At 37.9% G+C, this 12618-nt stretch overlaps 1 protein-coding gene across 10 annotated transcripts in view; it reads right to left on the bottom strand.

Moving 5' to 3' along the window:
* Nucleotides 1-12618, bottom strand: part of ELAVL2 (ELAV like RNA binding protein 2) — a 143301-nt gene that overhangs the window by 69032 nt on the left and 61651 nt on the right. For 6 of the 10 annotated variants that reach the window (XM_054033242.1, XM_054033245.1, XM_054033249.1 and 3 more), the window contains 2 exons: nucleotides 3130-3220; nucleotides 440-683 (listed from right to left, as the gene is read on the bottom strand). In XM_054033242.1, the coding sequence (XP_053889217.1) occupies nucleotides 440-683; nucleotides 3130-3201 (316 nt within the window). In that variant the 5' untranslated portion in view covers nucleotides 3202-3220. The remainder of the gene's footprint in view (nucleotides 1-439; nucleotides 684-3129; nucleotides 3221-12618) is intronic. The other 4 variants (XM_054033246.1, XM_054033248.1, XM_054033250.1 and 1 more) reach the window with 2 other exon arrangements.

Raw genomic sequence — 12618 nt, 5'->3', positions numbered from 1 at the left:
TATTTAATTTATCTCATGGGGGGGAGGGGGAAAAAGAGAGGAGAATTAAGTTGTGCTGTTCCATCTGCCGGGCTTAGTGCAAACCAAAGTTCCAACTGAGTTAATCAAAAAATACCCCACAAGTCAATGATGTACAGTTATCTATTCTTTTCACATCTCAATATCCTTTCCAAAAGCCTTTAATGTCTAGCTCAGAAAGCATTCAAAGGCCCCGTTAGCATTTATATTGCTCATCTACCAACTTGGATGAAACGCAAATAAAAAGCATTTAAATTCTTCGTAAGTGAGACTGTAGCACAGCTAATATCTTCAGCCTAGCAACGTATCTGCTTCTTCCATCTGAATCCCATAATTCACAACAGCTGAATGTTATGCAAAATGCTGGTTTAAAGAGCATATTGCCTGTATGTGCATATGCAAAATTACAGTTCCAACATACCTGTTATTTTGTCTCTTACAAGCTTGCAGGACTCTATCTCCCCAATGCTTCCAAACAGACTCTTCAGCTCTTCTTGTGTCATGTTTTGAGGAAGGTAGTTGACTATTAAATTGGTCTTGCTGTCCTCTGTGTTCCCAGAGTCAACTGGCGATGAGCAGTTGTTGTTTATGGTGGTTGGACCATTGGCTGTGTTATTGCAAGTTGGTCCATTAGACAGTTGTGTTTCCATGGCAGCAATTACCTGCTAAAACAGAGAAAATAAGAACTGTCATAATTCATATTTCACAATCTATTAGAGATTCCAGCAAAGAATTTAAAGACTTGTCACTATGCACAAGAGGTTATTTCCAGGCTTCCAATAATGCCTCTACAAAAAGGAATTTTTAATTGTGATGTAGTAAGATGTTTAGAAATTTAAAGGCAAATAGGGTTGGTGCTAAGGTATTTATTAAGGGTGCTTCTAGAAAGCGTTGTCCAAAAAATTAACCACTGAAAAACTTAATTTTACAACACATAGAAGCAATCAGCCTTCCAAGTACAGGAATTATTATATCAACACATTTTAACCAGTTACTAAGCACTAACATTGTTAACAGTTTACAACTGAGCACCAACAAAGTACAGGATGCACTTTAAAAACAAAACAAAAAAACCCCAAAAAAACAGCATGTACTCTTTTGGTTACTTTTCCAGTATTGAAAACAAGTCTAACAATATTAAGTAGTAAGTAATAGTAAGACTACTTCTGATGACCATTGGAAGAAAACAATTCATAATCCCTGATTTAAAGATGTTTAGAGAGACAATGGAAATGTTGGGATGGAAACTGGAACTCTTCTTTCTTGATGATCTAAGGCCATTTTCTTCTGCACCTCTGTGGGTCAGTAATAGCTTTTAAATAGCACTCAGCATTCCAATAGGCTGATACCTACAATCCCCCTTCTCCATACCTCTCAGCTCCCCCCCAAAAATCAAGACATGGTTTAGCACTTACTGTACTTATTTTACTCATAAATGAGTGATTATGGTACAGACTTATTTCACCCCAAATAACTGTAGGGACAACTCACAGATGCAGAAGAGGTCATTAAAGAGGCAACGCTTGCCTAGATAATACCAGAGATCTATTCCAACTAAGGGGGATATCAGATATTCACTGCATGGTAACTATTGGCAAGACAACTTTTTAATGCAGCCACTATATCCAAGTGTTAACTACTCTATCCATTTACAGAACTGGCTACACAGGACAGTTTCCAATTCTAAATACAACGTAAATGTTGGTCAGGTTTATTATCTAAGAAAATATAGGTTCCAACATTAAAACGACAACCCTAAGCACAAATTACAGAACAATTTCAGAAAGATAATTAGTGCTCAAATCTAACTTTATGCTGGTTTCAAAGAAGAAATCTCACACAAAAGCCTCATTTAATAAATCTGCAGCTTAAATAGCCAAATTCTCTTATGAAGTCAACTGTTTTCAAAGCCTGGAAATTTGACTTTGAGTAAAAGTGTCTTCAAAGTAGGAGCTGTAAAGCCCCGTGAAACAGTTGTGGGTTCTGGTGCTTGTTTTTTGTTTTGTTTATTTAAAATAGGTTACAACTAGGACAACTCCTGTAGAAATACAGTCTTGCCCAAGAGGTAGCATTTGGTACAAAACTGAAAGCAGTAATTAAGTATATTAAACATCTTTCCCATTTAAAAAAATGGATCCAGTTTTGTTGAACTGAGCTCCCACTAAAGCAGCAACATTTTCTTCCCTCCTGACAAACTCCTGTGGGTTAACCTGGACCTGGCACTGTATTATAACAAGCCTGTGTCAAAAGACAAGAAAGTAGCTGAGGCCAATTAAGACAAAATTACTATCCAAATGTTAGTATATCTGGCGGAGCCGGGTAAGCCACAAATGCTGCATTCTGACTGAAACTCACTGGGTCTGCGTTTAAATTTTGAAGTGTTCATTGATCGAAATTAGCAAGGACAACAAACAATCCTCACTTAATTGCACATTTTATTTTTATGTTCAGGAGGCAAGAATGAGATCCTAAGCCAACATTCAAGTGAACAGCTGCAGTAGCCTGGGTACACTGAAATTACAACATTTCTCAGCTACAGGACCATCTGCTCTGAATCAAGTGATACTAATATGTTATATTTTACAAATAACGCATATTCCATTGATAGGTTCAACAACTGTTCACAGAATATCAAGCAAGTCTTTGAGCAGTTACAGAGTAAGTATTTTTTCAGCCAGAAAAAATAGTTTTAAAGGTAATTTACAATTTTAAAACAACTTTTAGAGTAGGAATTGTAAATAACTTTAAAAAAAATTAGTAACCAAAAAAATACAGTGTACAGGTTTTAAAGATTACTGTAATTTAGTATTCAGACCATACCAAAACAGTTTTATTACAATTATACTCTTCAGTTATCCATTGGATATTTTAAATCAGTACAAAAAGCTATTTGTAAATAGAAGGAAAATCAGTGCAGTTTAAATTTCTACAGATCACCATGTTTAAAAAAAAAATTATAATACTCTGTTCTGGGCCCTGACAAAATAGAGATACAAACTATGTTTAAACATGAAAGCATATACAGTAGAGATTTAAGTGTTTGGTATGGCCTCAGCACTATTTTAACATGTTAAAAAGTAGCCTACAGAATTTAAGAAAAATCCCACAGACCCCAGTCCAAGGCTCTGCTGCCCACGAACCACTTCTAAGCAGAGAAGCCACATCACACAGTCTGACTGCCATGTTAGTTTGGAGTTGCCGTCTGCAATATGGACACAAAAAGTACCGTATGTTAGATTAGCAAGATAATGCAACAAATCAGTTTGTACAAATTTACAGTAATTGTATTTATATTCCAAGCACGTCCATGCAGTGTGGTTTAATTGAATTTGAGGCAATTCCAATCTAATCTTTCCAAACTTGGTTAAAACATATCTTTCTTACATGAATTGTGTTTGTTTTTTAAAAACAGCCTAATTTAAAGGTAGTACAAACTAGTTATCTCTGCACCTAGCCTGGAAACTACCTTAAAACCACACCATGTCTAAAAAGAACCATACCAACCACATGATTTTTTTTTTAAATCCTGTAACAAGGAAGGGAGAAGGAGGGAAACAAATGAATCTAGTTTCAATTAGAATGTAAGGTGGTCATGTACCATTAAAAAAAAAAAGCGCAGCTCCATTACACATCCATCCCACCCATGAAAGTCACAACACAAGACAACACCGTGCTCTGCTAGAATCTAGTCTACTCTTAACCCTGGAACTTCACGTTAAAAAAGTGAGTTAAAATTATGTACAGAAGCTTTGCTGCTTCATTTCAGCATGGATTTACTTACAATAGCCCTATTGAAACAGTATACTGTACGTAGATAAAGAAGCGGAAGAGTCAGTCAGCATTTTTCAACTGGAATAATTGGACCAATAAATATGAATGTTAGAGGTAATGTTTGAATAAAGAGTATTATTGTCCCCAAGCAAACCAACCGAACTTTTTTAAATATGCAAATTGCAAAACACAGCAGGATTTGAAATTAGCAATGCTAGGAAGCCACCGACATAGGTAATGGCCATTTACAATGTATTGCAATTTGCCCAGATACTAAATACAGCCACAATCTTGGCATTAAACCAAAGCAGGAGACTGCTGCTTTTTTGCCACAATTTTGGCTGTGCTAACCTAGCCCAACTTCTTTACTCTATTCATATAGGAGGGAGGGATAGCTCAGTGGTTTGAGTATTGGCCTGCTAAACCCAGGGTTTTGAGTTCAATCCTGAGGGGACCATGGGGGGGTGGGGATGGTCCTGCTAGTGAAGGCAAGGGACTGGACTTTATTACCTTTCAAGGTCCCTTCCAGTTCTATGAGATAGGTACATCTCCATATAAAAAAAAATAAATCCAGAGATTGTTTAACCCAGCCACAGCCATAAGCAATTCAGCTTTTGGAAGACTGTTTTCTGCATAGAATTTAGAACACAAGGCTACTTAATTTTAAGTAACCCATGATAGAGCAATTCTGATTTTCCTTTATTTGAGTTATAAAACCTAAAACAGTTTGCTTGAAAAGTTAAAGCTTATAGTTTGAGTTGTACCAGTAGTAAATATTTAGTGTTCCAATTTAAAAGCAATACTTGTGTCTTCATATCAATTACAGGCTTAATAAATCTTTGAAGAGACCATTTGAGACATTGTCTCTAGTCTTATCTTAACCCAAAGAGGATAATACATAACTCAATCTACCATGCTGTAAATCCTACCCTATAATGACCCATTTGCAGACTGAAGGGCAAGTTAAAAGAATGGTCACCTACACAAGAAAAGCTCAGTATAATTCTCAGTTTTAAGCATACATGCGCTAGTTGGTCAGGACAAACCTGATCAAGTAGTCTTGAAGGATGTAGTTGTGTCATATCATCCTGATTTACAATAACTTGTATTCTAATGCACTGCAGTTCCAAAAAACTCACTAAGTTGACACAGTTGTGTCACAGAAGTAGGAAACTTTAGGATCTCTTCACTTCTAAAGATGACTTGACATGCAAAGAGTTTTACTTTGACCATAGGAAAAGGTGACATTTCGAGCAGTCCCTCTCCAGACGACTAGTTTTCTTAACACATGCTTTCTCTGGTGGTAGAGATGCATTACATAAGCTTCTCACATGACTATCATTGGCCAATCCTTTATGCTAGCCAATAATTGAATTACCAAAACAATTTCTCAAAGACAGATTTTGCTCTGCCACCTGTTTTACAATTTCACTCGTTACCAGCAACCCTGTTATACAGACTGCTCCAAATCTCAAGTTTCCTGGAAGTAAAAGTCAAAATTAGCCTTTGCAAAGCCACCAACTTTAATAGATTTTTAAAAATACATTTAAGTTCTGGTTAGAAAAATGGCTTTTAGTTACATTTTATTAACTAATGATTTCCTCTCACCTTCCATATCAACAACAACATTTCTAATTAACACCCATTTTGAAGCCAACTAGACAAGTTGACCATTTCTTTAACATTTATTTCAAGTTTTACCCCAGCCCCAGATTCCCCTTGGGAAAGGTCTTTGGGTTTTCTATCATCTTCTATTGCTGGGTAAAAGACCCACAGAAACAGCAGAAACCAATTGATCAGGGGAAACCAATGATACAGACTCTGCAGTGTTAGATGCACAAAGGAAACAAGAAAAAGGGACAAACACTGTCTTCCAAGTCTCTCCTAAATTATTCATAATCAGGCAGGGTGGATAATTTTTTATTAAATCAGACTTTAAATACTTTTTTTTAAATGAACCTATTTTAAATTAAATTTGAAATTATGATCACCTATGCTAAAGGTACAAATTTACTGTAACCTATTTAATTCATTTAAGTTACATTAATATAGAATATTCATGCAGTCCAATTTGTTGTCAATGATTTAAAGACAAATGTCAGACCACTAGCCTGGTCAAAGTCACTAGCTAAGTACCAGGAACCAGATTTTGTTGAAGTGTGCTAACCCAACTTTTGACAGTAATAGCCTTGTGTGCAGGTGCAGAGAGAATAGTTTCTTCATTTCAGTTTATTCAGCTTGTTCAGTTCAATTAGTTCATTCAAAGCCGAGAAAGCAATTGAAAGTTGAAAAAGCATGAAAGTTTCTCTTCCAATTTATGAATAAAAATTAGGTCTGACAGGTTAAGATCTATTAGTTCTAAAGTCCAGAAGGACACAATGACCAGAAGGCATTAGTACAATTCACTTGTATTAAATTAAAAAAAAAAAAAAAAAAAAAAAAAAAAAAAAAAAACCCACACACACAAACACAAAAAAAACACAAACACACAATCAGTTTTAAAACGCAAACATATTTGGTAACTTTTTTTGGAATATATCCAGCACATTTAAGGTAGTTCTATTTAACTAAAACAATTTTGAAGTGTGTGTGCGCGCATTTTTAATTGAATTCCAATTTCCATCCAAATATAGCTTGACACGGTAACAAAAAGTATCTAGTAAATAAGAAATGCTTCCCTATTTAATATAAGAATTAATATGAATGATTAGCTATAACTGTTTAAATAAGTATATATAGATACAGTGTGTCATCCGATTTGCAAGAGAGTACCAAATTATTCTCAAAAGGCTGGTATAACCTCTTTACAGAAAATAAAAAGTACAAATGCAAAACAAGATTGAAATCAAGACTTTTAAATCAAGATTTCCTGCACAGATTTAAACCATAATTAAAACTGGTGAATTACTGTACTTTAATTTGAAACAATCCACCCTGTAATCAGTTCCATAAAAATAAATAAATAAAATGAAAAAAAAAAAACCACACACCACACACTGAGATCCTTCAAAAACAGATCCTAATATTGAGGACTTGGCTGAAACTCAATCAAGCTGATACCAGTAGAATGAGACATCCAACCGGAAGAGATGGCAAAGATATCAGTCTACAGGAGTTAGGATATTCAACCACCATTATAAGCTGAATTTATAACCTTGGGAGTGGGAGGGGAGCTGTCTGGCTAGGCAGACAGCCAACTCTATGTAATGTAGAAGCAATGGTCAAAAGGGTATTTTACAACTTGCCCCAGATAGATAGGTACAGCCTTTTCTTTTGAATACAGATTTTAAGATCTGTGCTGAAATAGGGCATCCTATCAACAATACGCAATACCTGTGCTTTAGGACCTGCACTAGTTAAACAGTTCTCCTCTGGATGCACATTTAAATACTGGATTTTTGACCTAGAAAATCCAAAATGGTCAGAGACCAACCTACCTGAAAGTGCACCTTTCACTCAGTGATATGCTACCAGCCAGCCAAGACTACACTGGATTCCACCTTCACATAGATACTGGGTGGCTGGTAGGGTACTCTCCATAATGACCCAGGAGATCTTGGTCTTAAATAACGACCCACTCTTGGTCTTAAATAACCCAGATTTCTTGACCTTCGGGGCCCATTTGTTCCATCTGGCCTTTGAAAAGAGGTAGGGGGAATGGAGGCATAAACCAGTGTAAATATCCCCTTCTGGCTAACATTATACTGCATGGGAGAAGAATGGACATGACTGCACTCCATTTTGTTTTGGAAATATTAAGTGATTGGCACTTATGTCCTTTTCAATTTGGATGAAATAAAATAAAAAAGGTAAATTTAAGACCAGCTGGATAGCATCTCTTCCCTTCCGACTCATTTTAGACTACAACCATTGCCAACTATGGTGGTAGTCTAAAGGCAAAATATGGTCGTCAAAGTTTACTAGCATGGGCACAAGATCTGCTGGCATGCCCTTTGCTAGGGCTTTAAAAAAAAAAAAGGTAATTGTACTTGCAAAGTAGAGCAAAGTGCCTCACACTAGATTTTCATCAAGTTGTCAAATGTCTGTTAAAAGTACAATTTTGTCTTGTGCTCTTCCTTCGTAAATCAGTCTTCGAGGATATTATTAAAAAGAAAGCAGCCCTTCACATCAATACTCAAATGAAGACAAATAGCGAAAGACAAATACTGGTAATTCTAATGCTTCAAAGCACAGATAATCGAAAAAATATTTAATGGTGTTCTGAATCCTGGGTCCTTTGTGATGTTGCAGATGCACAGCATTTATTTGTGCAGGTCTATGAAATCAGTTAGAGAAACAGGATAGGAATTCAGGAATACTATGGGAAGGGTTCTTTTAAAAAAATTAATAAATAAAGATTATTTGTTGGATATAGGAACAGGGTAAAGTCCTCAGAACCAGTAGCCTTGACTCAAGTCATGGAAACAAGGGTTGGTAGTGAAGGAAAGACTGGGGCGGGGGGAGGGAGGCGCGGCACAATTTCTTAAAAAAGGAAGGACCTCCCAAGATAGGCATGGTCCAATCATTCTCCATGCACCAGCAAACCTGCCTGGGAGGAAGTGACCCACTTGTGAGAAGTAATTCTGTCTGCATAGCACATCTCATCAAGTATGTGGATGGCAGAGTATGACAACTACAGCAATATAAAGGTAGGGAGCCCTAGTATCAATCATGCTCAACGGGAGGTTTGCTAGGAACTTAAATAAGGGCGAGTATCAAACTCATAGCTGAGCAGCAGCCTATGATTTTGGCACCCACCAATTCCAGTGAGGCAGAGTAATACAGGAGACAGCTCTTGTAAGTTTTATTGGGCTAAGTGCCTCATGTCCAGTATCTTTATGGTTGTTTCTTCAGGGCCTGAGGTAGAATGTCCTTATTCCCCACATACCGCCCCAACTATACAATAGGGAAAATTTACAATCTGTGTACAATAGCCTGTAGAAGAGAGGTAAGCATTTGTTATTTTTATTGTCACCCACATGTGCTGACCACCTCACTAAACAAATCTAGAAAGTATTTGGGCTCTTTAAAAATCAAGCACATTACACAAGCACAAACAAGGGGGGGGACACAAAGGGAGGGAAAAGGCAAAAAAGCTACAGTTCAGTATGTGCTTGTTGCAAACCAAATAAATCAATTTTTTCTTCATTTGTAGGTTTTACCGCATAGATTGAGTTTTTAGGAAGATCGGAACGGGTTAAAGGTGGTGGCTAGACAGACCGAGCATTCCAGGTGGGAGCTTAGAAGAAAATGGAGACAGCAGACTACCAATGTAAAAGGTGGACGGGTAGGGATTGTGCTTCGGTGAGCACAGCTGAGTGACTCCGGGCCTTAAAACAAAGGACAAGTTTGACTACACACAGTAATGTGGGATGCTGTGAAGAGGCTGATGATAGGGGGCAAGCAATGATTATTTTGGCTAAAGATTTTAGCCAGACAGAAAGCTGCAAGGTAACATGGGGAAGTTCTTGGGGAAAAAATAAAAAGGGAAAACCTGCACAAAAGGGATCATCATAAAGGAAAGAAACATTTAAGATTTTGGGAGTTCTCCACCTACAGAATTAAGAAGAACCCACAAGTGCTATGGAACACCCAAAAGATGAATTGTGCTAAGTAGCGCAATACTAACACTAATTCTATGTTTGTGGTTCTATGTATCGGTACCAGGGAAATATGCAAAATAGTTAAGGTCACATCAACAAAAGAAAAGGAGGAAGAAAAGGATTTATAATCCCTAAGGCAAGCATCTGCAGGGAACCATGAAGAGGGATACCAATAAACGTTTCCATATATCCATGTAATAAGCTTTAGAAGTGAATAAAAATCCTTGGCATCAGAGGACAAATGCAACGGCATTTCTAAAGCCCAGTGCATGAGAATCAATGATATACTCTAACTGCTCAAGAGCAAAGTTAAAAGGAGAGAAAACAAAATAAAGAAATCCTTAAATACTAACAAAATAAGCATGAAGGTAGGAAATCCAGATTGGATATAACAACTTGATTTTATCACCCAGATGCCATCCAGAAACCATGAATACAAAAACACAGAAGGACCAAGGAATAGAACTAATAGGTGATATCAGCAATCCTAATATAAACCTGAACTTCACTCTGGGATATTATGGTACCAATTTTTCTAAAATAATTGTTTCTCTGAACAGCCTATTTCTGAGCAAATACGAGGATAAAAACTGCTCAACAATCTTCCTATACCTATTTCCGCAGCTCAATAGCCCTTTGTCCTAAATAACAGTACAACAAAGTTGGATATTCCCACAATGGAGGAGAGAAATGAGACCATATGAGAATGTAGGAAAAAAAAGACACGGAACTTCAAGAAGGGAGATTGACGTAAGCTAGAAACATTCAATACTCATTTTTTCTAGTTCTTCATATCTGCATGGAGACTTGTGGGCTCAGCTATTGGAACTGCTTAATTCCCAAAAACAAGAAAGCATCTGGAAATTAAAATGATCAAATGACATGGTATGAACTTTAAGCCAAAAAAGACTGAAACCCAGTACAAGTGATGTGAATGGGATAAAACATTCTCTTTCACCTGCCAAATTTTAAAGAGAGACGTGAAAAATTTTGCCTTTGGCTATTCTTTAGAGTCAAGTAATAACTCAAGGACTCAAGTTGTGCACTTTTCCTTATTGGAGGGAAAATGACTGATGTGAATAGGAATTTTGCCTGCACAAAAACTACAAGGCTGTGTAAGCAGGCAAGTTTGTGGGATCACCAAAGCTAAGGGGCATGGAAGGGAGATTCCACGCCCTTCCCCCCATGAAGTTGGTGTTCTGCAATGATTCATTTGATAATCTGAACCTCTTGTTTGAATTTGCTAACCAACATGAACACAGTCACTGGCTTCTAACATTTTTTAGCCCAAATAAACTATCATTACCAGTCTTCCTTCAGCTGGATTTTTCCTTGGATTTTAAAAGCATGATTTAGGATGGGGGGGGAGGGGGAGGGTAGAAAATGAACAGACCGTAAAGAATTGTCTGCTCTTTGTAACTCTAGATTAGGGTCATTGCAGAAATGTACAGAGTAAGCAAAGTCTTCTGTTCTTGCTCATCTAACAGTCTCAGTCTAGACAATGGCTTCTGAACAGGGGTGCCCTCTTACTCCCCAATTTGGTATGGAAAGGCCTCTGCAAAGCGAGAGCACTCAGCTCCAGAGGGCCAAAGACACCATCTACAGAGACCGACACCAAATATGTCCAGAAACAAGGTGGGTGAGGTAATATTTTATTGGACCAACTTCTGTGACCCGAAGAAGAGCTCCGTGTCAAAAGCTTGGTCACTCTCACCAACAGAAGTCAGTCCAAAGGGAGATATTACCTCACTCACCTTATGTCTCTGATATCCTGGGACCAACACGGCTACAACACTGCATATACCAAACATGTAATACTTTTTACAAAGAGGCATGCATGCATGCATACATGCATGCAAGGAAGAACCACTGTCTTTTCCACTGAATCCATTTCCCCTTCACCTAATAAGGTGGCCACAGTACTTGTAAAGTGTCCTGTGAATGCTATTAGGGAGAAGACTGGTGACTTTGTATGTGGAAATACAGGATTTGATCCACCGTAGAGGTGGTTCTGGAAGACTCTTCCAGTCCATAAAAAAAAAAAAAATCTTAATTAACATGGACAAGTACCATGTAAATCGAACTTAGATTTTTGTAATAATTTGGCTTTGGCCAGAGGTCTAAGTTCTCCCCCAGCCCACCCCCCACAGACTACAGGCCACCCTTCCATTTTGTAAAGACTACCCAAATTCTGTGCATCAACTCATCTTCCTGATTTGTGTGAACAGTGGGGATTAGAGGACTCTGGTTTCAGGTCCTCCCTCAGTGAATAGCTCAAGTGCCAGTTTCGGCTGCTCCTCAGACATTTCCTGAGGAGCCAGAGTGAAATGACTGCAAACCTGGCCAGTTTCACTGTCTTCCCCAACCCCCACCACAAAGGTCCTAGTAGTAGAAGTGAAAACTGTGCAAAGCATCTTCAGTTCTCCCCTGGAGCTTGCAAAAAGCTATGAGCAGCAGAAGATACATTAGAGTTGTCTGCAAACTCAGGGCAGCACCCTACTGGTTATACACACGGTTCACATTTAGAAGGTCACCTTTGCAAGAGTATTCTTTAAGATGCAGATGTAAGCACTATAAACTGAGTTTGTTAATAGTGGTTTAGGTTTTGCAGAAGGCAATGGTATTCATGCAGTAAAGCTTCTTACATGCCACAGGTGAATAATTTTTCAAGCCCTGATTCTGAAAAAAACAAGAATGAAGCAGCTGGAACTGCTAACAAAAATATGCAAAAAAATTACAAGTAAGCGACGCATAGGGCCACAAGAAAGAGATAAAGTAGAGAATTCACAGGAGTCCTGAGTCACAGGTGCCACAGACTCCAACTGTAACCAAATTATTTTGGACGGGAAGAACGGAATACCTGTTATTACTGGGACTTGAGTATTGAAGTTCCAAGACAGACTTTTGCTCAGTGGGTCAGCAATGCAGACAAGTTACCTATCCTCACCTTGTTACAGGGTTCTCTTCCCTTGTAGGGTGAAGAAGTCAGAATGCTGGGCGGGGGGGAAATCTTGCCTTCTCCCAGTGGGAAAATGAGAAGCACTGTACCTAGATAAACTACAATCCCTCAGGAATTGACAAAAAGGAAAAAAATTCTACATAACTACATAGACCCAGATTCTGATAGCTTTGTTGAAAACCAAAGTGGAAGCTAATGAAACCCAAGTACAGTATAAGCCAATGGGGATGAGGCACCAAATCAACAAGTCCTTTAGTATTTGCATTG

This window comes from Malaclemys terrapin, chromosome 6 (genome assembly GCF_027887155.1).
Source record: "Malaclemys terrapin pileata isolate rMalTer1 chromosome 6, rMalTer1.hap1, whole genome shotgun sequence".
Lineage (NCBI taxonomy): Eukaryota > Metazoa > Chordata > Testudines > Emydidae > Malaclemys > Malaclemys terrapin.
This window is presented reverse-complemented; position numbering and strand designations above follow the sequence as displayed.